The sequence below is a fragment of the Poecilia reticulata genome, linkage group LG8 (assembly GCF_000633615.1).
Source record: "Poecilia reticulata strain Guanapo linkage group LG8, Guppy_female_1.0+MT, whole genome shotgun sequence".
Taxonomy (NCBI): Eukaryota; Metazoa; Chordata; class Actinopteri; order Cyprinodontiformes; family Poeciliidae; genus Poecilia; species Poecilia reticulata.
This window is the reverse complement of record NC_024338.1, coordinates 18,633,550-18,658,535: the sequence shown is the minus strand read 5'-3', so window position 1 is coordinate 18,658,535 and position 24,986 is coordinate 18,633,550. Positions and strand designations below refer to the sequence as shown.

General features: G+C 37.4%; 2 protein-coding genes across 4 annotated transcripts; one reads left to right on the top strand and one right to left on the bottom strand.

Annotated features, from left to right (window-relative positions):
- The first annotated feature begins 33 nt into the window (after nucleotides 1-33).
- ifi35 (interferon-induced protein 35) lies at nucleotides 34-6,690 on the top strand. Of its 2 annotated transcripts, XM_008416435.2 has the most exons (10): nucleotides 34-126; nucleotides 418-444; nucleotides 633-704; nucleotides 2,082-2,240; nucleotides 2,980-3,096; nucleotides 3,171-3,315; nucleotides 4,575-4,684; nucleotides 4,754-4,937; nucleotides 5,016-5,122; nucleotides 6,025-6,690. In XM_008416435.2, the coding sequence occupies exons 2-10, from the start codon at nucleotides 430-432 to the stop codon at nucleotides 6,241-6,243; spliced, it is 1,128 nt and encodes a 375-aa protein (XP_008414657.1). In that variant the 5' UTR covers nucleotides 34-126; nucleotides 418-429; the 3' UTR covers nucleotides 6,244-6,690. The 2 variants fall into 2 exon arrangements, with proteins under 2 accessions (XP_008414657.1, XP_017161875.1); XM_017306386.1 differs by lacking the exon at nucleotides 34-126 and having other exon boundaries at nucleotides 332-444.
- A 2,214-nt stretch (nucleotides 6,691-8,904) lies between these two features.
- On the bottom strand, nucleotides 8,905-24,731 carry bcat2 (branched chain amino-acid transaminase 2, mitochondrial). Of its 2 annotated transcripts, XM_008416431.2 has the most exons (18): nucleotides 24,504-24,731; nucleotides 24,372-24,410; nucleotides 24,180-24,277; nucleotides 21,225-21,291; nucleotides 21,041-21,132; nucleotides 20,328-20,432; nucleotides 20,185-20,252; nucleotides 19,385-19,481; nucleotides 15,260-15,331; nucleotides 13,615-13,815; nucleotides 13,427-13,537; nucleotides 13,217-13,336; nucleotides 12,980-13,143; nucleotides 11,610-11,752; nucleotides 11,447-11,532; nucleotides 10,239-10,379; nucleotides 10,082-10,156; nucleotides 8,905-9,735 (listed from the first exon to the last, which is right to left on the bottom strand). In XM_008416431.2, exons 1-18 carry the CDS (start codon nucleotides 24,583-24,585, stop codon nucleotides 9,694-9,696), a joined length of 1,803 nt encoding a protein of 600 aa, XP_008414653.1. In that variant the 5' UTR covers nucleotides 24,586-24,731; the 3' UTR covers nucleotides 8,905-9,693. The 2 variants fall into 2 exon arrangements, with proteins under 2 accessions (XP_008414653.1, XP_008414652.1); XM_008416430.2 differs by lacking the exons at nucleotides 19,385-19,481; nucleotides 20,185-20,252; nucleotides 20,328-20,432; ... (3 more) ...; nucleotides 24,372-24,410; nucleotides 24,504-24,731 and adding an exon at nucleotides 17,258-17,835.
- Nucleotides 24,732-24,986: the final 255 nt, after the last annotated feature.

Below are 24,986 nucleotides of genomic sequence, written 5' to 3'. Positions count from 1 at the left end.
CGCATCGCCATGTATTCCGGCTGTGCGCCTCCTGGTGGAGATAAGAGGCACCTGCTGCTCTTCCGGCTGATCGAGAACAGAAACTGAAAGAATAAAACAGTTTAGAGCAGAGATCGTCGGTGAGAGGTAGGACAGAAACGAGCTGCTGTTTTCTCATAAATGAATTCATTTATTTTTATTTAGTCGCTTTGTGTTTTGATTTAAAGTAAAATTGTTAGTCTGAGATTTACTGTAAGTTTAAGATTGATTGTTAATCGGAAATTTGGCCTCCAGATTGGCTCTAAAGTTCACCTGACTGCGCCTTTCTTTGTTTACAGCACGTAAACATTTAGAAATACTCTTTACGTAATGATTTGACTCCGAGTGACGGTTCCGAACTGTTTTAATCTGTTAAACATGTAATCTGAATTATTTCAGGTTCCTTTCACCATGTCGTCAGATGAGGTGAGATTAAGTCTTTTTGCGTCATTGTTTGTCACATAATCAAAGACGGGAACACTTTCCGTTTCCCTTTTAGCCAGAATCAACCTTTCACTACTTTCCTCGTTTATTCTCTGAATATTTTTAATTTAAAACTCAGTATTTATCTCATGTTTGTGTTCAGATTCTTACTGTTTGTTCGCTCTTGTCAGGATTTCTCCCTGGTGGCTGAACAAAATGAAGACACAATAGAGGGAATCCAGGCTTTAATCAAGGATTACCAGGTGCAAAATACAACTGCAATGCACATTTACTCTGAGATTTGTGAAAATATTTTAAATAAATCCATCTTTTGCAGCATAGACTCTCACTGAAACATCTAATTTTACTAGACCTATTTTTGAGATTTAAAAACAGATTTTTTTTACAGTTTTAATTTCTAGTTTTAACAGTTTCCTGACTTTATGCAACTAAAATCAGCTAATTTTTAGTTTAATGTTCTTATCTTTCCTCTTTTCAATTAAATTTAGCTGAAAGCAATTACTGTTCTTATCCCAAAGCAGAATTAAATGTTGTCTTAACTCCTTGCTCAAGTATCTACTGATTTCCAGTAGCAGTCAGTCTTGCAACGAATCTGAAGAGGCCTCTGACTGAAGACTGCTATAATTTCTATTTCCAGGCAGCAGAGATGATATTTGACAGTAAAAAAGTCCTGGATGAAAAATATCAGTTGTTAGCTAGATCTGCTAATCCACCTCGTTTGCTTTTGCTGCTCGTCTTTAAATCTGTTTGGTTAGAAAGTCGGGGATGTGATAAATATGTCTGGGATATTTTAAAGAGAAATTTGTCAGATTTATCCCTCAGGAGTGCACAGAGGTTTGAATTTCTAATTGAAAATTTAAAATCTGATTGTTTCTCTGTGAATATTCAGTCTAACGTTTGGACAAAGGCATCTTAGGGCCGCTGTAGATAGATAGGAAGGGGAGCATTTCCACCAAATAACTTTGAATTTAATCCCAGTATTTTCATAAAAAACTTGGAAATTTTCTGAGCTCAAAAAGTCAAACATTTGCAAGAAAATTCTGAATTTTGAGATTGATTAAAAATGTAAATTGTGAAAAGTCAAGTTTTGAGATTAATCTCAGAGATTCTCATTAAATAACAATTCTACAACAATTAAATAAAAATTCTAAATTTTTTACCTCCAAAAGTCAAATGTTTGTGAAAACAGCTCATAAAATCTAAGAAATCTAAGAAATTCTGTAGAATATTTCTGAGATCCAAAAGTGAAAAATGTTTGAGAAAAAACTAAGACAATTTTAGATAAATCTCAGAAATTTTTGAGAAAATCACTGACATGATCCAAAAGGCAAAAAATATTCGACTTTTGAAAATTCCCAAAAGTTTAACTTTTTTTTTTCAAGAAAATTTTTGTGATTAATCCCAAAATGTATTAGTTTTTTGGAATAAATTTACTCCTTTTTTGTACCTGTAGTGGATTAAGAGGAGTTTAAACTGCTGCCATAAAAGCTGGGTTTATTTGAAGCCTGTTCACACACAATGCTAATGCTAAAACATTAACGTGTCTCCATTGAATCTTTTCACAGCTTTCAGACGTTCACATGTACCAAAAAGTGATTGTTGTTGCTGTTTCCCCTCAGAAAAAATACTCTGTGATCCTGGAGGAGCAGGAGGATTTAAAGGTCTCCATTAAGGAACGACAGGAAATGACCCAAAAGTTCAAGGAACGCACAGAAAAAGTGACGGAGGGTCTGAAAAAAGACCAGATCTCCTTCAAAGAACAGATGGCAGCTGAAAAGGTTGGAAAATGACTAAACCTAATGAAACAGTTTATCAAACACAGTAATCTGTAGCGGTCACTGGAAAAAAATCTCTTAAATTTTCTAAACAAAACTTGAGTTTCAAGTTGAAAATGACTAGAAATGTTGAGATTATTCTCAAAAACTTTCTTTAAAAAAAGGAACATTTCTGAGTTTGAAAAGTCAAACATTTTCTAGAAAAAAACTCAGAAAATGTGATTTTTTTTTTCTTAGAAATTTCCTACAAAAAATAAGGACATTTGTTTCAAAAGTTGAAAATTTGTTGAAAAAACATCAAAATTTTTTAAATTAATCTTAGAAATGTTCTTTTTATTTATGGCTAAATTCTGCCATAAAAGCAGTGCTATTATCAAATATCAATATCAGCTGATCAATACCTATTTATCCCTCTTAATTACTTTACAGTAGCTTAGAAATGTAACCTGTAACAATAACAGCTATTTTTTAAAGTTAACCTGGTCAAAAATTACACAAAAATCTGAAATGATCTTAAATATGAAGCAGCATCTCGTACAAACTAAGAAAAAAAGAAAAATGTGTTTGCCTTGAGGAAGTTCATATTTACATAAAAAGCCCAGACCTGAACTGGAGCCTGAACTGAAGAAGAATGAGTGGAAAATTCACATGAAATCCTAATAAAACACACAAAGTTTATGTACTTTTGCATTTTTTGTGAAATTAGCCCTAATATTCCTGAATGTGTTTTGTCTGACTTCAGGCCAAGTTGGATGCCCTGAAGCAGGAGGACTGCGAACTCATGGAGGAGTTACAGAGACTCCAGGCTGAACTCAAGAAGGAAGATTCCCAAAACGCCCAACTGAAGGAGCGAGCGGATGTAGGCGACGTTCTGATTCCTCCGCAGCCCGACTTCCCGAGCGTCTCCACTAATGACGCAGCTTTCCGTCGCAGGTGTTCTCCAAGATGCCAGAGAAAAATTTCGTCTTCTCCGGAAAGACGGGAAAGGCCGACGACGCGGAGGAGTTTGAGATGAAGCCGCACATCAGGTACCCGATGGAAGAGGGAACGGCGCTCATCACGTTCGAGGAGGAGGACGGTGAGAAGATAAACGTCGTTAGCGGCTTAATATTCACGTTTTGCACATCTTTCTACTTCCATTTAGTTCTCAGGTGGTTATAAAAAAACCATCTGAGAAATTCTTAAAAAGAACTTTTTTACAATAAATTAATTGTAAAAATGAGCAGTTTCTAAAACCTCCATGTTGTTAAGTCACATTCCAGGTTACCTAGCAACCTTAGCAGAGTTCTGCAAGTTACCTAGCAACCCAAGCTAAGTTCCTGCACATTTGTTTTTGCTGCTGTTTGTGCTGTAGATGTAGAAAAATATAGATATTTGATACTTACAGGGGGCTTATTATGCAACTTTCAAATTTTGCATGATTTTATATTTTCATTTAGGTAAAAAAAAAAGTCCCTGCGCTTAAAATACCCCCTACTTAGCCTCTTTTTGGCAATAAGTTCATATTTTTTGGTGTCTGGAAAATGATCCGTTTCACACTGCGCCGTTACCTAGCAACCCAAGCTGAGCTCCAGCACGTTTGGTCAGCAGGTTTTACCACTTTATGTGCTGCAGGTCTTCAAAAAATACATAATACATATTTGAACCTTAAAGGGGACCTATTATGCAAATTTCACATTTTGCACATTTTTATTTTTCCATTTGGGGCTTAACTGCATCTAAGAACAATCCCCCCCAGTATTTTGGACATTAAGTTAAAGTTTTTCAGTGTCAAAAACTTTTAAATTTAAAGTCACACAGCCCTGTTACCTAGCAACCCAAGCAGAGTTCCGCTCCGTTACCTAGCAACCCAAGCAGAGTTCCGCTCCCTTACCTAGCAACCCAAGCAGAGTTCCGCCCTGTTACCTAGCAACCCAACCAAGCAGAGTTTTGCTATGTTTGGTCAGCTAGTTTTACTGCTGTATGTGCGGTACAATGGCTGCTGGAAAAGACTAGTGTTTTGTTGACTTACCATCCAGAAACCACTTGCTGCATTCTTGTTGGTTGTGCAGGAGGCCCCACTTCTGCTTTTCAAAGATGCAATGTTATTGCACATAACTGCAATAACATTGCATTTATGTTTTGAGTCATTTTCACGTGCGAGGGTAAATGTTGAGTTGGGGGAGGCGTGCCCAGTAGCAGCTTAATTTGGATTTAAAGTGGCAGGAGCCCCTAAAACATCTCATTCTGATGTGATCAGACTGAAATCTCGTTATCTAAGAAAGATTCTGTGCAAATAGTGTAATGAGCATTAAAACTTTACTTAAACAGAGATTTTTGTTAACATGTGATTACTAGTGGCGGCAAATATTCTGGAAAAGAGGAAACATAAGGTGGATCTGGGAGGAGAGTGCCACATCACGGTGGAGGCCCAGCCGGTTCACCTGATGATGCCCAGCCTGGTGGAGGTAAAATCCGCCGCCACGACGACGAAACCAAATGCTCCCATTCGTAACCTCTGACCGCTTGAACCGCAGATCGACACGGACATCTGTCCTCACCGGGTTTTGGTGTCCAACCTGCCCAAGATGGACACGGAGATGCTGCTGAACAAACTGGAAATCCACTTCTCCAAGTCCAAAAATGGAGGCGGCGAGGTGGAGTCCTGCGACTTCCTGCCCGACTCGGGGACGGTGGTCATCGCGTTCGTGAAGGACAAGAGTGAGGACAGATGTTTTCTTCTTTTCTGACTTCACAGCTGACTTAAACTGACTCTTCTTCTGAACTTTCTCCAATCAGTTGCAGAAGATTTGGCACTAACAGAACACCATAAAGTAGATTTCTACAAAAACAAGCACATAGTGAGGGTGACGCCTTTCGTAAACGGAACAATCACAAACTTGGAGGTGAGAAATGTTGGGAAAACACACTCAAAAATAAAAGAAGAGAAACACATTTTTAACTCTTTTTGTACGGAAGAAGATTAAGGCCAACAAAAATTGTAATAAATTAGTAGAATTTTGATTTTAATTTCATAATTCTTACTTTTTTCTCAGGATTGAAATCAAATTGTTGAACCATCAGGCAAATCTAGTCTTACAAAAGAAAAACTACCAACACAATTTAGAAAGAAAGAAACTGTTCATACAACAACATAATTGAAGAAATTTGGTTGTTTTCAAAATGATGAGGAAAAAAAAAAAAGAATTACAAGCCAGGATTTTTAGGAAGTAAATTTTTTTTAGAAAGTCGAGATTCTGAGAAAAAGTTTAAATTTTTTGGCTTTTTTCTAAAACGTGACTTTTACCAAATAGTCTTTTTTTTCTTTTAGAAAAACTCAAAATTTTATGACTTTTCTCTGATAAATCTGATTTTTTAAGTCACTTTTTAAAATAAAAATTCAGAATTCTGAGAAAGTCCGAATTTTCCTACTTTTTTTCTAAAAAGCCAGATTTTTAAGTCAAAATTCAGATAAAAACTAATAATTCTGAGAAAAAGTCAAATTTTTCTGACTTGTTTTTCTAAAAGTTATTTCCTTAAAAAAAAAAATATATATATATACATCTTTTTTACAAATTAATTTTTACAGAAAAAGCCATAACTCTGTGAACGTTAGATATATGGGAAAAGTCAAAATTCTGAGACAAAAGTCAAAATTCTATGGAAATTTTTTTTTTTTTTGAAAAAGTCAATCTGGAAAAAAAAAAATCCAAATTCTGAGAAAAAGTCAAATTCCTTTTTTTTCTTCTTCAGTAGCACTGATGTTCTTCTAATTTTTGTCTTTGCGTCCTCCGGACCTCCCTCCCAGACCCGGACCTCTATGTGCCCTCGGACCGTCCTGCTGACGGGAATCCCGGACGTCATGGACCGGGAGACGATGCAGGACATGCTAGAGATCCACTTCCAGAAAAACGGCAACGGCGGCGGCGAGATCGAAGCCTTCCTGTACAACCCGGTGGGCCAGCAGATCCTGGCGCTGTTCGGCAGCGCCGCCCCAGAACCTGAAGAGGAGGAGGAGGAGGAGTAGAACCGGCTGCTCCAGAACCGAACTGACCGCCAGCCCTCTGAGAAACATCTGGACTCGGTTTCTGATGGACCTCAGCCAAATTCTGCTCTGTTATCTGTTGTTTTGGGAATAATCGGAATGGTGAACGGTGCATAACTGGAAAATCAAGCAAATTTAGATTCCCAGATGAAAATTAGTGCCAGTTTTATCGCATATATATATATATATATATATATATCTATGTTAGGGCTGTAACAAACGACTATCTTAGTAATTGATTGTTCAGACGATTAATCGATTGTTCAGACGATTAATCGGATATTTACACGATTAATTGGGTAAAAAATGGACACATTCTGCTGATTTTTTATTTAACCACTTAAGTTTTTTTTTTTTTTAAACAATATTAGAAATACAATAAAATATTGAAATGCTTGTGTTTGGTCCTTGATTACAATCAAGAACGGTGAAAACAAACAAAACAGAAAACAATTGCTTTCATTTTTTTGTAATAAGAATTACAAAAAAATGTTGACAATTATATACAGATTTAATTTTTAAAAATGTTTACTGTAAAGCAGGTAAATAAAAAAATCACAGGAAACAATTTTTTGCATTTATAATTTAATGAATTTTTTGGCCTGTCAGTAGTTTAAATTTGACAGGGCAAGATCTTCGGACCACTGCATTAAAAAAATGCAAATAATCAACTCAACTCCAATTTTTAAAGAATAAATTAAATATTCTATTGCCTAAAAATTTATAATATAGCAGTCTTTTGTGAATAATTGATCATTTGCAGCAAAAGATACAATACATGTGAAAATCTCAGCCCTTTCTGCTTCCCTTAACGTCAGTCAAGCTATTGATTAATTTTTGTTTTAACTGACTAATTTCGATTTTTACAGAATTTGAATCAGTTGAAGCTAAAATTGCCACTTGACAAGTTCTTTTTTTTTTTTTTAGTTTTTTTTTTTTTTTTGTACAGATTACGTTAAATTACTGCCTTGAATATATTCTTTCAGAACTTGGACTTTATTTTTTCTGTATACTCCAGTTAGCGATTTATCGATTTTTAGTTAATTATTCAAATCGATTAATCACGATTAATCATTTCAGCCCTATATGTACACACATGCAAATATTTGTCTTTAACATTAAATTATCATGTGGGAAATCACAGACACCTGGAAATACCGTTTTCCCCATTTGATTTATTTGAAAAAAGTGAATATATCATGATGTTTTTACTGTTATGTATCATATGATGAAAAGATCGTACTCTGACCCAGGCTCCAAAAACATTTTTATCGACCTAAAATAAACTTTAATAATTGTCCTACAATAATAAAACATTAATAGTTTGACATGACGCTGTTTTGATGGAGTGGTTTATATAGAAACAACACATTTTAATGTAATTCTGCTTTGTCAGAATATTTACGCTGTCTCTTAGATTTTGGAAATGGGTTTATCAAATGTAAACAAGAAGGTCTGAAGAAGAATATTAAAGTTTGGATCAGCTTGGTTAAATAAGGTTCGGTGTGTTTTTCTTCAGTTTATTATTCTTTAAAGTTTTGGATTTATTTTTACCTTGTTGAGCTTTCCGTACTGACCAGACCCCGATTTATCAATGAAGGTCGCAGTTTGGTTCCTGTTGTGGTTAATTTATATTTGTGTGTATTAATCTCACATTTTAATCACTAAAATATCAGTGTGACTATAAATTTAATAATTATTGAATCTAAAAGTGATAAAATCCAATATAATCATTAAATTTCTAGGTAATGATTGTGGAATCAGAGGAAATGTTTCAGGGCCTAGTTGTCAGTAACAGCGCCCCCTTGTGGGAACTTTTGTCTGGCGCAGACGCTGCAACCTCTACAAAAAAGGAGACATTTTGGCCATCAGTCCAGCTTGTACTGAGTACTACGGAGCCCCCATGTCCCCTGGAGGGCTCCGTACAAATGCAGCATGGCTTTTTGCGGAAAACTTGAGTAATGTTATCATTTTTTAAAGAACCCTCATTTGCTGCTATTTTTAGGTTTTAAAATAAAACATTTGCAAAAAAAAAAAGGATGGATGTAATTTCTTCTATTGGATGTTAATAACGAAAACAGGTCTGAATAAATATTTGTACTTTCAGTGTAATTCTATTTTGGAACACCAATGCATCATTCAATGGAAAAAAACAAAAACAGCTCAAATCTGCGTGTTATTGTTTGTTTAATTAAAAAACATTAGTTGATTCTCTGTAAAGTTAGCCAAAGTTTTTGAGAGCCATTTATAGATGAAAGTTGCAGATTAAAGAGTTAAAGTTGATTACTATTATTGAACAGCTAACAATTAATTAATTAAGCGACTATTTTCTTAACACTTGGATTTTCTCTTGTATGACCGTCTTCTGATGACATAAAGGACAAAATGAGCGTTATAAAGGTGAAACTTAAAAGTTCTCATCTCATATCAGAGCCTGTTTGGACCGTTTTATGGCCGCCATCTTTAATTCTGTATAAAAGGATAACTAGAGGCGCCCTCTACTGGATGGCGGCCAAACTGCAACACTCGTCAGTCGATTGGAACTACTGTTAGCATCCCTAACTGCCAGGGATGCTAACATCCCTAAAACAGTAGTTTTTTTTTATCTGAAGAAAAAAGAAAAAAAAAAAAACAGACAACCACTAAACCTCAAATAAAATTTTATTGTAAAAACCGAATAAAAGTAACAGCATGTTGAAAATAAAACTAAGATGAGTTGTTTTCAGCTACATCCCATACAGAATGAACATGAAAAGGACAAGCTAACCGACGGTGGTCAGGCACTTCAAGGAAAAGAGACAGGAGAGCAATCTGTGAACAAATACATACCGTTCAGAAAGAAGCAAAACATTTAAAAGGAGAATACAGCAACATGATACTTTGGAAGACAGCTGGCCAGATTTCACATCAACACAAGGATACAATAATTTAAAAGCCTCTAAACACAATCTGGAACTTTACATTGTTCTCATGAAAACACAAACTAGTGCAGGAGCGTTCAGGTCTATTCTACGGCTTTGCTTCCCACCACCAGAGGGCGCCGTTCCACCTCCGTGACGGCTGAGTGGCTTGAATCAGTAACGGGACGTCCTCACACAGGTGTAACATTTAAACATGTTCTACAGTGGATTAATAGTGCATTCTGCAGAGGCTGGCCTGCAGGTCCTACACTGAATATGTAGCTGCTTTTTAAACACAGATGTGTCCGTTTGTGCTGACAGCAAAGATCACAATGTATGTTTGATACTTATATACACTCATTACACTAATACTTTACATCAAATCTCTATATTTTGTCATCTAGGTGCTTGATGTGTTAATGCTTTACATTCAAACCTCCAACCGTTTTCCTTTCAGGGGTCGATGTGGGCAGAGCAGTGCATTAGCTGGTCGATCGAACTGGAATCACAGGACTTAAAAACCGACAGCTGTTTAAACAACCACTGGTGCCCATTCGCTTGGCTTGCGTCCGTACTGGGAGAGGAAATCAGTCAGGTGAGTGTTTATTTTGATTAAAACCATTCATATTTAAAACCAAAAGTTATTTTTTTTATTCGGAGAGCTTATTAACGGGGATAAATGGTGCAAAAAAGCTAGCTTGCGTATATTAGCAGCTAGCATTAGCCTCCTCAAACATTACCCCCGTTTTTGGTCCACGTACCAAACATTTACCCACCTAGCTGTGTTTAGTTTCACTTTGCTTTAAAATTAGCAACTTTGAAAGGAAGAAATATACTTGTGGAAGTCTATATTTGAATTTTTTTGCTTCTTCTGGCTTAAATGTCTAGTTAAGTTGTTGAATTAAGCCTGACGATCTTACCTGAATATCAGTAAGCTCCTTGTAGAATCTCTTTGCGAGATCTGGACCGTTCTGCATTGTAGGGATCTGATAAGTCTGGAAAAAATACAGAAATTCAAAGAATCTGGCCCAAAGAATGACAAAGTAAAAACCAATAACATTTTAAAATTCCACGTACCTTTCCTCTATAAAGGAGGCTTCCAACGGGACAAACGACGCAGGCGGTTCCGGCTCCAAAAACCTCCAGAATTCTTCCAGCATCCAAAGCTTCAAGAAACTCCTTCATCCCCATCTTTCGCTCCGTCACTTTAAAATCGCCCTGACAGAAACAAACAAGAAAAACGAGGAATATTATTATTATGCACTAAGACTGTAAGTTATGGAGAATTTCACAAAAACACCAAGAATGTGAATTAATTCGCTCTATTTAGCACAAACGTTTTGCTACGTGGGCCAAAATCGAAGACTCAAAATTTGTTGAGGGCAAAAAGAAAAACATAAATTCAAGCAAATAAAAAAGCCTTATATTTATTGTAGGTCCAAAACTTGAACAAGATTTTTACGACTGTGTATTAAGGCCCTATTAGAAGGAGGGAAAAAAGACTAAATGCCCTCCAAAAACTCTGAAATTTAGTGATTAATCACAGAAATTTGATTTAAAAAATTTCGGTGAATTTTCTCAAAATTTCTGATATAAAAATTTTATGAAATATTTTTCAGTTTTTTAAATGTTTAATTTTTTTCTTAAATTTCTCAAATTAAACTCAAAATTTCAGATTTTTCTCAATTTATTTTTTGAACTCAGAAATTCCCTCTTTTTTTATTTCTGACTGATTAATCTAAAAAAATTTACATTTGAAATTTAGAAATTTTGTAGAAAATTTCTGATATTAATCAAAAAAAATGTTTTCAAAAAATTTCTTGGATTACTCATAATTATTTGAGTTTTTTACCAGAAATTTTCTTTTTTTTCCACTAAGGTCCTAAGACGCTGTAGAAGATTTTGCATGTTTGTTGTATTTAAATGAAAGACGTGTAGCTTTCTGCTTCTTTTAGGTCCAATTGAATACATTTATTTTCAGTCATAAGAACATTATTTTTGTCACTTTCTTTAAATTGTTTGCTATATTTATCCAAGTTGCAGAAAGAATCAAAGCTGGTTGGTGCAGCAAAGTTGGTTTTTCAGTAAAGGTTTCTTGATAAATTTGGTTTTCCTTTTGTTAAAACTTTGTTATAAAACGTTAAATACTTTGTAACAGTTGTAACAGTTTCTGCCCTGATTACAAATTAAAAGTCTCCGGGCCCAACTGTTTCATTTTTGAAGCTAAATAAAGCTCCAGCTTGCATCAACTGGACTTGTTGTTGAGGAGGATGTTGTCTTCTCACCCAGGTTCTGCCCAGGTCCAGCAGCGACTGCCGGGTCACTCCTGGCAGAATAATGCCGTCCAGAGGAGGCGTCACCAGCTCTTTCTCTGCAGACACACAAACAGCTGATCGATTTCCACCAATATTCAATAGATCCAGCATGAGGGGTCAGCAGGCGTCTCACCTCCTTTAGTGTTGGTCCAGTAGATGAAGAGGTTCATGGTGCCGACCTCGGTGATTTCCTCATCCGGGCCGTAGAGCCACAGAACCTGCTGGCAGCCCTGCTTCAGCGCCTCCGTCTGCACGGCGATGGTCGGCCCGTAGTTACTGGACACACACACACACACACACACACACACACACACACACACACACACACACACACACAGATGTTCCTATTATAACAGCTGGAATATTCACGGCTGCACAGAATAATCAATTATTGGGATCCTTTTCAGTTGCAGCTGCAGTTTTAGCTGCATGTCCGTGTTAAATAACCGTGGAAACGCAGCGATACCCAGGGCTGAATCCCTTTCTGCTCCCCCGGCTGATGAGAGCTGCTAAATCTGGATTTGGGGCGGACGCATTCCCCACCTTCTGATGGGAGCGGAGTGGAACCGGCGTTCGGTTACGTAACAATCTGCTCGTTCAGCTGCTTCGCTCCCAGAGTCACATGGAGGCCTGAGCGACTGCAGGAAGTGAGGAGCAAAAAGCCTCCAGGCGGAGAAACAAGCGTCAGACTCCAAACTGACTCCAGGTCAGAGGAACCGAACGGAAAACTCCCGACTGCAAGTCGAGGCGACGTTTAGAGACTTTAACCATCTGAGAAAAAGGCTCAGATTAACTTTCTGCCCATGTAATACAGAGAAATGATCAGATTACAGATTAACGTCATCGATTAATGGGTTAATCTGAAGTTGGTCCATCTTATCAATAAACTAACAATTAATTGATAAGTGGCAATTTCTTAAAAAAACTTCAGAGCAAACGGAATTCTCCCGAATTTAGCATATAATAATTTATATGCTAAATTATTAACAATGTATTATTAAGTAATAACAATAACTAATAAATAATAACTATTAATAATAATTAATAAACATAATTTGTAAACACTTGGTGAATAAAAAAATGTTTTCTCAAAAAGTAACATTTTCAACTTTTGAGAGTAAAATCTTAAAAATGTTCTTTAAAATTTGGACATTTCAGAGTTTGAAAACTGAAATTTTGAAATCAATTTTAGACATTTTCTTGAAAAAATTTGGATATTTCTGTGTCAAAGTAAAAAAAACAACTTCTGACTTTTGAAACAAATTTCTAATATCTCAAAATTTTAGATTTTTTGATCAAATTTTTAACTTTCTAATGTCAAATTTCCGATTTCTAAAACTTTTTATTACATTTATTTTTTAGAGAAAAATTCTGATCTTTTTTTTTTTCCTAACTACAACGGCCCAATACGCTGTCGTTGATTTTACCCGGCTGTGAAGTTGGAATTTCCCATTTTCTGAGTCCAACTGGAAGGCAGCATGAACAGGAGGATTAAAAACTCACCCCCCCATCTTGAACTCCCCGACTCCTCCTTTCCAGGCTCGGACGAACGCCGGGTCCGCCAGCAGAGAAACCGGGTTGAAGGAACCCGTGGCGAAGTACGGTCCCACCGGGCCGATGATGACGAAGATCAGCGCCTTTCCGGCTCGAGAAACGCCAAGAGACGGCTGGACGGGGAGCAGGACGCCGTTAGAAAGGCAGACGGCAGAGCGGGGGTTGTTCACGGATCACCAAACTCACCTCAGTGCCGATAAACGTGGGGCGGATGTAGAGGCTGGCGTCCTGGGAGAAAGGAACCCAGTCCTGGTCCACCTCCACCAGCTTCTTGATGCACTGCAGCAGCTCGGTTTTATCAAACAGCTGGAATGGAAAACACATCAGAGGATCGTCTTTAAGATAACTCAGATTATTAATCTGATTGGTTGATGACCCTTTAGTGCCGAGACTCACAGGAAGGCAGCTCCTCTCTGTGGTGCGATGCATCCTCTCCATGTTCAGCATCGGCCTGAACAGACGGATGTGGTTGTCGACGCCACGGAACGCCTTCATGCCTTCAAACAGCTAAAACAACAACAAGACCAAAAAAATAAACAATTAGGATGAAAATCCATGTTCAGCTCCGTTTTTCCTCTCCTCACCTCTATGGAGTAGTGCAGGGCGGAGGAGGCCGGGTGCAGAGACAGGTTCTGGAAGGGTTTTATCTGCGGCGCCTCCCAGCCGTCCTTCTCGGACCAGCTTATGGTCAGCATGTGGTCGGAGAACCGCTTTCCGAATATCAGCGCGGACGGGTCGGGCTTGGGTTTGCATTCCGGGTTGCGTTCGATGGTGAGGTCTGCGGCCTGGAGGCGGACCGGAGGGAGAGGACGGACGGGACGAGAGCAGAGCGGAGCAGAAAGACGAAGCCACGAGGGAGACAGTGATTGTTTTTGAGCCGGTATTGATAGAGCATGCTTTACACAAACACATCACAGATACGGGATTATAACGGAGTCAGCTTGAGACAGGGGCGTCCGAGGATTCGGCCAGAAAATCGTCACGTTAAAAGGATTTGAGGGCCAAAAAAATGTCTTTACCTTCTCACACTGCAGAAAAACATCTCACTAAGTATATCTGTGTAGTTTCTAGTGCAAATATCTTAGTTCACTTGAAATAAGACAAAACTAACAAGTAACTTTCCAGCAAAAATACTAGAAGCTTGTTTTAAGATAATAATTCCTTAATATTGTTGAAAAAGTACGAGTTCCACTGGCAGTTTTGTTTCCATTTAAAACATGAAATAATCTGCCAAGATTCCATATTAAGGAATTATTTACCTAAACTAAGCAAACATGTGTTGTTGAAAAGTTACTTTTGTACGACGGTGTCTTAAAGCCACAAAACTCTAATTTTGAGATGAATTTCAGAAACGTTCTAGAGAAAAACATTGAAATTTCTGAGCTCCGAAAGTGAAAAGTTTGCTAGAAAAAACTCAGAAATTTAGATTTTTCTCTTTGACTTTTGACAAAATTGATCAAAAGTCGACTAATTTGTTTGAAAATAAGAAATTCCGAAGTTTTTTTTCTCAAAAATTTTAAGTTCTTTTCAATTTTTTTACTTTTCAAACTCAAAAAATTCCAAGTTTTCTAGAAAATTTCTGAGATTAATCTAAAAATTTTTTACATTTTCTCTCACTTGTTTTGGTGCTAATCCGCCTTCTTAGCTTTCTTGTTTCAAGTGGACAAAGATATTTGCACCAGAAACTGGACAAAAACTACTTGGTAAAAAGTGTAATAATGAAATAAGTGTGAAATATTTTCACTAAAAAAAATAAATAGTCGGATTAGTTGTTGGAAAGTGATGTGTAAATTATTACAGATGTAACAGTTTTGCAGTTTTGCCTCATAAGAAATTTAGCTAATTTTCAAGGCATCAATTAGAAAAAAAATAGAACAAAATTTTGTCAATTTTGTGCAATAAAATCATGATTTAGGCCACTTTCTTAGAAAATGCTTAAAGTTGAATAAACTCATTAAAAGCAGCTTTTGAGTAAAACCAAGAAATGTGGCAATTTAAAAACAAAAGATTGGTGTTGCTGCCAACATTTGGACTCCCCTGGCTTCGGTTCTGACTGGTTTGGGTTTAATTAAACTGGATTAAATAATCAGAAACAGGAAAGGGAGAGAACAGGTGAGAGGAGGAAATAGCTTTTAAACATGAGGAAGCTTCTTTTTCCCCAAGGTTCTGTGTAAACGACAACAGAACGATGCCCGTGCAGGTCTTACCCGACTGGAGTTTCCTAATTACCTTAAAGGAGCTGGCGAATCGCAGGGCGCCGAAGGAGAAGGGGAGAGTCTGAACGAGTCGTGCATGGAGCGCCTGCAGACCGAACGACAAAGATTTTACCAGGTGACCTGCAGCCTTCTTTCTATTAATCAAGAAACAAAATGGCTGACACTTTGTCCTCAGTTCAACTGCAGGACAGGAAACCAACCAGAGCCGCATGAGAAAATCTCAGATTCATTTTGTTTGGATCAAATTTCTTGCTTTGAAATGACAAAAATTTTTTTTTAGAAAGTGGCTTTTATTTCTATCATGCCTGTGAGTTGTGATACAGAATCCAGGATTTGAGAATTTTGTTTAATTACGAGAATAAAGTCATGATAAGAAGCGATTTTACCAGAAAAAAAAGTCTTAAAATTACGAGAAAAAAGTTGCTTTAATGAGAAAAAATATAAATTATCCAGATGTGATACTTTCTATTTGGAAGTTCTCATAAAATTACGACTTTATTCTTGTTAATTTAATACTCTGTCATAGAGTTAACATGGATTCAAAGTTCAAATAAATAGAAGCGGTAAAACATGTTTGCCAAACAAGATGGCCGCCGTGGATGCAGCGACAATAAATCAACTGTGAACAATGGAAACCAAGCTAATCTGCACAATATATAACATTTATAACAACCGTATAATTAGACATGCAATATGGGACAATATGCTACTAATGGGCTATTCTTACAAAACTTAACTAATGTGTCAAATTTTTGCAGATTCAAAACTCAGTTTTAGTGATTAATGCAACAACTTTAAACCCACACAAGCTTCATTTTTTATCCTTCACTGTTTATATAGTGAGAAACTCAGTTTAGCTCTTGCATAACAGGTTTTGTTGAGGATTTTGTCAATATTTGCTCATTCTTGCAGCTCTTACCCAGCCTGTAGTTTAGTTCACTTCTAAAAACTAACCAAAGGACGGTGAAATACGACTATCAATTTTTACCAATAGAAGATTTGTTTTAGGGAAATTAATGCAGATTTTTCTTCTAAAACTCTTATTTAGCCAGGTTGGCTTTTGGGTTTATTTACATTCAAATGAATCTGAAAGCAAAAAGTAGACTTAAACAAGATGAAAAGTTTCTGTTTTCCATTTTTGGAAGATTTTATTAATTTAAAGTGCTTTAAAGCATTGCGCAATGATCCACGTGCAACCTGATGATGTCATTCAGTTATTAAAAGATTAGGACCGCCTTTTACAAGCTCAAGAACACAATAACCTACATGGACACACAGAACAATTTCCTCCTCATGGTTTTATGGTTTTAGGAATGCAAGGTCAGAGTGTGATCCATTCAGTTCTCCAGCAGAGGTCTGATTCTAGTGAGAAATGCAGTGATTATATGCATGATGAAAGGATGATGCAAGTTTTGTCCTTATTGCCTCATCTGATGAGAGTTAACACAAAGCAATAAATCTGATGACAAGCCTGGAAACGGAGAAAATCTGACAAAAATAGTTAAATTCATGACTTAACCAATGCAAAAACAACAAAAAACGGGGAAACGTTGTTGCATTTTTATTTTAGCAAGTACGGGAAGCAAATACAGCCCGAATGGCGAGAGAAAATTCTGAATGAACCTTCAACAAATTGTCGAGTCACTAAAAACAAACAAGTTTTCAAGTTGTGCAGAAATATAAAATGTGTTTAAAATGGCACAATTAAAATATTAACTAAACAAAAACGCCGAATTTGTTGTCACCTCTATACATTTTATTTTTAACCTTTAGTTTGTTGTTCTTACTTTTATTTTTAGGACGAAGCTTTATTTTAAACTTTTCTAAATGAAGTCTGGTGAGGGATCTTCCCCGCAGTCGGACTCCCGGCGCGGGAACGATCCGATCTACAGCACGTCATGTCCATCTCCTCTCCTCTAAGGTTACTGATTTATTGCTCAGTTAAATAATGTTTAACTGGGGTCATTAGTGTAAACAGATAAGAGACATATCGATCAGTGAACTCTCTCACCGTTCGGAGGGCAGCCATCTCCTCTGCGCTGATAAACCGAGATTATTCGCCCGTGTGGAAACAAATAAAAATCCAATTCAGTTCCGCTCGGACGGACGCGCCAAATTCCTTCCAGAACAACTTGTACTAAAACAATTATGCATTAATAAAATATTCCTATTTTATTACACTTTAAAATTTCTGGTTTAATAACTTTTAAATTATTTTTGCTGGCTTTGTTTAAACATAAAAACTTAAGCAATAAATTACAGTATGAGAATTCAGGAAGTTACTGAAGGAGTGGCAAAATCCTGGGATCTGATTGGCCAGGAAGAGCAGAGTTTACTGTAGGTCAAACTGCTTATTGTTGATTGGCCGTTCAGGAGGGGAGGGGAGCAGGTCGTGTTACGGTTGACCTGCATGCCAAAGAACTTAAAATATTTATGTGTCTGTTTTTATTTCATCCATTATTACATTTTCCTACAGCGTTATCCATAGTGAGGTTTGGAGGGGTGCTGGTGCCCATCTCCAGCGAGACATTTCACCCCTGGACAGGTTGCCAGTCCATTGCAGGGCAACACTGTTACACTGTTTTTATTTAACAAAAAAAAAAGAGGTGTTTGTTTTTGTTATTTGCATTAATCCTGTGGGGTCAGAGACCCTCAGGACGGGATCTGACTCTTGAAGCCGTAGTTGAGTTCAGCTCCTCCGCTGAGCAGCAGGTCGATGCCGGTGCAGAACGTAGCGTCTGCGGCCAGAAACAGAGCAGCCAGCCCGCACTCGGCCTCCGTCCCCATCCGACCCATCAGCTGTTGGAGGAGCAGACGCACAGGAAACGGGATGAACACGGCAGGGACTTGTTTCTGGAAGCCCACAGCTGTTCGTTCCCACAGCTGCTGCTAAGCTGTAAAATCCGCTCAACTCACATATAATTAAAACATCTCAACTTAGACAAATCCACAATTTAGGTTTAAAAGGAAAAAAATCACACGTTCAAGCCATGAAGTTAAGATGACAGATTCCTAATCTGCTTTTAACAACTGAAAAACTAAATACACTGCAAAAACACAAAATCTTACCAATTATTTTTGTTCTGGTTTCTGGTGTGCGACGGAGTATTAGGCCCATACTAACAAACAAAATCAAATTATGAGAATAAAGTCATAAAACTACAACTTTATTATCGTGCGACTTTACTCTCCTGTTGTCGTCGTACGGCTTTATTGTTGCACGACTATTTTTATGCAACTTTATTATCATTCTATTGTACTATTCTCACAATGCTATGACTTTATTCTCATACAATATTATTCTCATATATATTTTATTATTATTATTTTCTTAGTGTGGCCCTAAAACTCTGTCATACTAAACGCACGACGTTTTTCCCAAGTTACAAGTGAAACAATGTGCCAGTGGAGCTTGTCGTTTTTATTAAGGAATTATTTGAAAAGTTGCTTTTAAGTTAGTTTTGTTTTATTTCAGTTGTACTGAGATATTTGCAATAGAAACTAGACAAAAATACTTGGTGAGATTTTGTGTTTTTCCACTGTATTCAGTGCTTGACCTCTTCCATGTGTCATCATGGGAAAACAACAAACTTCAGGGATTTTATGTGACCGAGACTAAAATAAAAGTATTTCAATAAACATGTATATTTGAATAAACAAACTGGATTTATTTAGGAGTATTAGGATAAAGAGGGATAGCAAACAATTTTTTAGATTAGAATTTCTTTTTTGAAAACTTTAGTTTTCTTACAATTCACAATTGTGCTCTATTTAATGTTGGTTTATTAAATAAAAATGTAGAAAAGTTGAACAGTTCTTAGATTCAGGAAATAACAAATGCAGATCTTTCATGAGAAGTTGACCTCTAAATACTTCGGTTCAGATAAACATTAACTAGTTTCGTCAGGTGCTGATCTAATTAGCATTTCATCATAACAGAGTTGGCAAAACTCCTCCTGCTGGTTCTAACAATTAAAGTGTTTCATTTCACAGACCGACTGTAGTGAGGCGATTTCTTCATTACCACAACAACAAAACCCAGCCGGCCAGAACATCCAGTTCAGCTGCTGCTTCACAACAGCAGGAATCGAACTGGTTACCGACATAACCAGCACCGAGTGCGTTCCCCTGACCTCACCTGAGCTTTTTCCCCTGCGTGGACGGTGGCTGCAGCGTCGGCCGTCTGCACAGCAAGTTCTTCCCACAGCGGCGTCATCACGTTACCTGGAGAGATGCTGCAACACGCGTCAGACACTAAATTAAAAATTTTAATTTTTTTATTACCAAAGGTATTTGTAGGAGCACAAATGCATTTTGAAAACTTTACATCTTCCGGTTTCTATTGACAATTTTCATTTATTTTATATTATTGTGTAAGTAATAAATGATAGAGATCAGATACTTTCTGTAATTTTAAGAGATTAAAATATTTTCCAAACTAGGCTGTTCTCCAGATTAACAAAACTTTTCTATTTTTAATTTTACGGCAATTTTTTTTAGATTATAAATATAAAATTTCCAGGTACATAAATATCACAAAATTTAAATACATACATATTATAAATACATGCAGATTATATATGTGATATTTATAAGGATTGAACATGTATTCCATCTTTGAATCCACATTTCTTAAATTATGAAAATAAATTTGTTAATTTTGAATATTTATATTGCAGTGATTTATAAAAATAATCTCAATGCTTACATAACTAATATAATCTTCACAAGATTAAATATATTGTAGTGTTTATTATGACATATTTAAGTCCTGTTTCTTCTTTCCTTTACAGTAAAACGTAAAAATGTATTTTAAAAAATAGCATAGCATTTTAAAAATACAAAGAGATTTATCATCACATTTATCATTTATCATCACAAATACAGTCCGACTTCCTTCTGCAAACTGGAATATCGCTGAAGTTGGGTTTGGCTCACCAGTTCACTCTCACTTTGTGTTTACTCTCATCCACAGCCATCGCCTTTGTCATGGAGATTATCGCCCCCTTGTGGAGAAAGACGTGCATTACAGAGCAGTTCTGACTGCACTTAAAAAGCGTCATCTTGACACTTTTACTCACTTTAGTGGCGACATAAGGCGCAGCATCTTTCTGACCGATGGTCCCCACAAGACTGGAGATATTAATGATGTTTCCGTGGCGCTGACGCAGATACGGTAAAGCAAACTGCAGGGAAAACACATTCAGAATTATGTTTTAGCTTTTTATCTTGTTTATTTTTTGAAACAGAAACATTCTGGAGTATATAAAAGTTTAATATAATGGTAGCTATTTCAACAGTTCCCAGTCTTCTGAAAGGTTTTTGTCGTTAACTAAAACTAACAAAATAACAAAAGCTGAAACTGAGAAAACATTTCACGAACCGAAATAAATAAAACAGAACTTAATGGGGAAAAACTACAACTAACTGGAACAATATCGTGGGTTTATAAAACTAACTAAAGCATACTGAAATTATAGATAAAATTATGTTCATTTTCGTGTTTATGAATCTATTTATTAGCCTTTAGACTGATGTAAATTAGATTTCTTTCCCGGCAACAGTTTATGTCAACTGTAGGCAAATTACGACACTTCTTCCTCTGCTAGCCCACAAAATAACGACGCCAAAAGTTAAGTGAAAGATATCTTTTGGTTGCTCAACAATATTTAAATACTTTTATAAATTGTGTCTTGTGATGAGTATTCATCAGTGTGTGCATTATCACAATATAATAGTTTGACATTTTAGAATTCTGCACTTAAAAATTAATCAAAGTAAAACCAGAAATTACTTTGGATGCTAAGAAGTAGCTAACGAGGTTCAGATTCAGCAGATCCCTGAACTCCTCTGCTGTGGTTTCATCGGTGGGTTTGTGAGGAGGATCTGACACGGAAGATAAAAAATAATTTAAAAAGCAACACAAACTCAGACTTTTCTCTTCCTGTTGTTGATGTCTTCCGGAGGAACAGACTCACGCCAGCCTGCGTTGTTCACCAAACAGTCGATGTGTCCATGAAGCTCCACGGTGACCGCAACCAACCGCTGAAAAGAAAATGGCCTATGTAATAGAGTAGATATGTAATAGAGTAGATATGTAATATAGTAGATATGTAATAGAGTAGTTATGTAATATTTATTGCCCCCCAGTGGGAAGAAACACTGACGTTCCTGTTCTAGGAATAGTTTTGGTATGCCAACTCATTAGGACGTCTAGAGCTGACGTCTCACACTGAAGTGGTTATGTTTTGTTCGGCCATTAAAAAGAAAGAACCCGTATCCGCATCTCCTCTGTCTGATTCTTCCCAACCCAGGATATCACAACTGACGACGAGGATTTTAAAGATTTCCACAGCGTAACTGAGACGTAAGGGAAGAAACCGTATTTAGTTGTTTTTTTTCCAAGGCTATGAGAGTTAGCATCGAAAAGCTAAGATGGCTATGCACGTGGGTCGTGTGGATGAAAATGATGAATCAAAGGGAGATTTTGAGTCATATTTGGAGCGTTTGGACCAATGGATGTTGGCTAATGATGTTCCGGATGAGAAGATAGTTTGCACTTTTCTCTCTGTGATCGGAGCGGATACACATAGGCTGCTAAAGAATCTTGTGTCTCTGAAAGTACAGAGCACAATGGAGCATAGAGCAGTCTCTGTATAACAATATTTGGATGAGCAAGAAGGTTCTGGGTTCGATTCCCGGCCCCGGTCTTTCTGCATGGAGTTTGCATGTTCTCCCTGTGCATGGTGGGTTTTCTCCAGGTACTCCGGTTTCCTCCCACAGTCAAAAAACTTGACTGTCAGGTTAATTGTCCTCTCCAAATTGCCCCTAGGTATGAGTGTGTGTGCATGGTTGTGTGTCTCTGCGTTGCCCTGCGACAGACTGGCGACCTGTCCAGGGTGACCCCGCCTCTCGCCCAGAACGTTAGCTGGAGAGGAACCAGCAACCCTCCTGACCCCACTGAGGGACAAGGGTGTAAAGAAAATGGATGGATGAGGCGCTGAGAGATCGTTCTGCTAGTGGGCTGCAAACTACTGTCAGAGAAAGATCTTACTTTTTCACGTGTGTGTGAGATTGCAGTGAACATGGGACTTGCTTCCAAGAACATTATGGAGTTTTCTGGACACCATGACCCTCATCAAGTAAATGCCCTGACGAATGCTCGACATTTTTCTAACAGAGGGTGGAAGGGACAGAACATAAAAAAAGGAAAAAACTAAAATAAAGAGCTGGACGGGATCTAAAAAAGACACGACATCAAAGCAACCATGCTATCGATGTGGTGGGAAACATTTGGCAAGCGACTGCAGATTTAAAAATGAACAGTGTCATGTTTGCGTGCAAATAGGGCACATTGCTCTTGCTTGCAGGAATAAAAAAAGGAGACGACGAACTCAGTACACGGAAACCCACAACGATGCATCAAAAAGGAATGATGAAGCCGAACTTTTTGGAGTTTATCCAGTTTACTCTGTCACTTCCAGTCAAAAAAGATACACAGTTGATGTTTTACTGGGAGACAAAAACACCACCATGTTGCTGGATACAGGATCACATATCACCCAGTTCCCTATAAAACCAGCCGTCGGGTTAAAGCTGGAGTCCTACTCAGGCCAGAGCATCGCTATGAAACACAAAATACTACCACTGATCATTGTTCAGGGAAACAGGCCATCCTTGATTGGACGAAACTAGTTAAAGGAACTACAGCTGAACTGGAAACAGATCTTCACAGTACACAAGGTACTAGTGCAAAAAGATGCAAAACCCGGAGTACAGGAAGTGATCCAACGCCATCAGGCAGTGTTTTCAGATGATCAAGGCTGCATCAAGGGATTTAAGGCTAAAATCCACATTAAGCCAAACATTGCACCAGTTCTCTGTAAAGCTCGCAAAGTTCCTTATGCACTAATGGAAGCTGTAGAAAAATAGTTGGACAGGTTGGAAAAGGTGAACAGCATTTCAAAGGTTGAGAAAAGTGAGTGGGCATCTCCCATTGTTACGGTACCAAAAGCTGACAAAACAATTAGGATCTGTGGTGACGACAAGGTCAGTGTCAATCAGTGCACTGGAGAGGGAAGCTATCCACTTCCCAATGCTGAAGACCATTTTGCTACTTTGGCTGGAGGAACATCATTCAGTAAACTTGATCTTTCCCATGCCTACCAGCAGTTAGAGTTAGATGAAGAGTCAGAGAAGTATCTGGTTATCAACACCCACAAAGGTCTGGACAAGTACAACCGCCTCAGCTGTGGCGTTTCCAGTTCTCCTGCTCTTTTCCCGTCTGTGATGGATCAGATTTTTCCAGGGATGGATCATGTGACCTGTTTTCTGGATGATATTCAATTCACTGCTTCATCTGAGAAGGAACATTTGCGGAGGTTGGAAGAAGTTCTCACACGCCTGGAGAAGCACGGTGTGAGAGTGAAACTTGCAAAGTGTCGGTTCCTTCTGAGTAGTGTGGAGTACCTGCGACATTGACAAAGATGGACTGCACCCCGTGGAGGAAAAGGTTGCAGTCATAACAAAAGCACCAGAACCAACAAATGTCACTGAACTGAAGTCCTTTTTGGGTCTTTTTTTTAGTAATTCTTTTTAGTAATTGATTAATAGAATAATTATTCTGGCCGTTAATTGGATTTTAAAAAGGAGGACTTTTAATTTACATATTACTAGAATAAACTCCTACAATAAAAAATAATAATTTTTTATAATCTCATAATACTATGACTCTATTATATAATATTTTGAATTTATTCTCGTATTATTTTGACCATATACTAGTATGACTTTATTCCCGTACATTATTCTCGTACTTTTACTTTGTTCTTGAAATTTAATGACTTTATTATTTCCTTAATACTCCGTAGTGCGAATGCACTCATCTAAAGATTAATTAAAAAAACGGAATGTGTGCATCTTCATCACGTTACCTCGATCTGGTCTTCCTCGGTGACGTCACACTCCACAAACTTGCACGCGCCTGGTCCCAGCGTGTTGAGCTCCGTTTCCAGAGCTTCACCTGCTGCAGCTGCAACACACGGTGACACATTCTGCAGTTACTTGTTGGCGTTGCTGTGCGTTTTATTTGCGTACTTTGCAGTTTTGCACTGCTCAACACCGACCTCCTCTTGCGCAAAACACCACTTTGGCTCCATTTTCCACTATAAAAAAAAGAGACGCAAAAATAATAAGTGCTCCATTTCTGTTTTGTGATCTTAACAAAAACACAATGTAAAAACAAATATCCACAATACCAAACGCTTTGACAATCCCTCTGCCGATGCCTTTGGACCCTCCAGTGACAATAACCACTTTGTTTTGGTAGCGCAGCGGCATTTTGGTGCGCCAAAACTGTCAGGCAGTGCGCAGGGTTTATCTGCAAAACACCACAAGTTATTATTTGATCAAAGTTTTAAGCTGACTGCACGTCTAAGTCCTCTGCTTTGTCAAATATTGCGCAGCTGCCACCAACTGTTTGTAAAGTTCAAAGTCCCACAAGAAACTCGTTTTGCTCTGAGGCGTTCAGGTGTTCAAGAAACGATCGGAAATTCTGCAATTCGCTTCAAAACCCAAACATTTCATGGAAAGCTCAACTTACTGCTACATACGGGATCTTGATGACAATTTACCTTAGTTACTTTATTCATGCAATCATAAACGTAACAATGTCTGACATTACACTGTAAAAAAGAAATCTATTTAATTGATTTTAAAGAGTTTTTTAAGATAATATAAAT

Excerpts from the sequence above, each read along its gene's own strand:
- ifi35 (XM_008416435.2), top strand. Across the intron at positions 3,097-3,170 it reads AACTGAAGGAGCGAGCGGAT|GTGTTCTCCAAGATGCCAGA; the intron begins GTAGGCGACGTT and ends TTTCCGTCGCAG. Across the intron at positions 4,685-4,753 it reads TGATGCCCAGCCTGGTGGAG|ATCGACACGGACATCTGTCC; the intron begins GTAAAATCCGCC and ends CTTGAACCGCAG.
- bcat2 (XM_008416431.2), bottom strand. The coding sequence starts at position 24,585 with ATGCCGCTGCGCTACCAAAACAAAGTGGTTATTGTCACTGGAGGGTCC. Across the intron at positions 19,482-20,184 it reads CACAAAGTGAGAGTGAACTG|CATCTCTCCAGGTAACGTGA; the intron begins GTGAGCCAAACC and ends CGCGTGTTGCAG. Across the intron at positions 13,337-13,426 it reads CAGAGAGGAGCTGCCTTCCT|CTGTTTGATAAAACCGAGCT; the intron begins GTGAGTCTCGGC and ends TTTCCATTCCAG.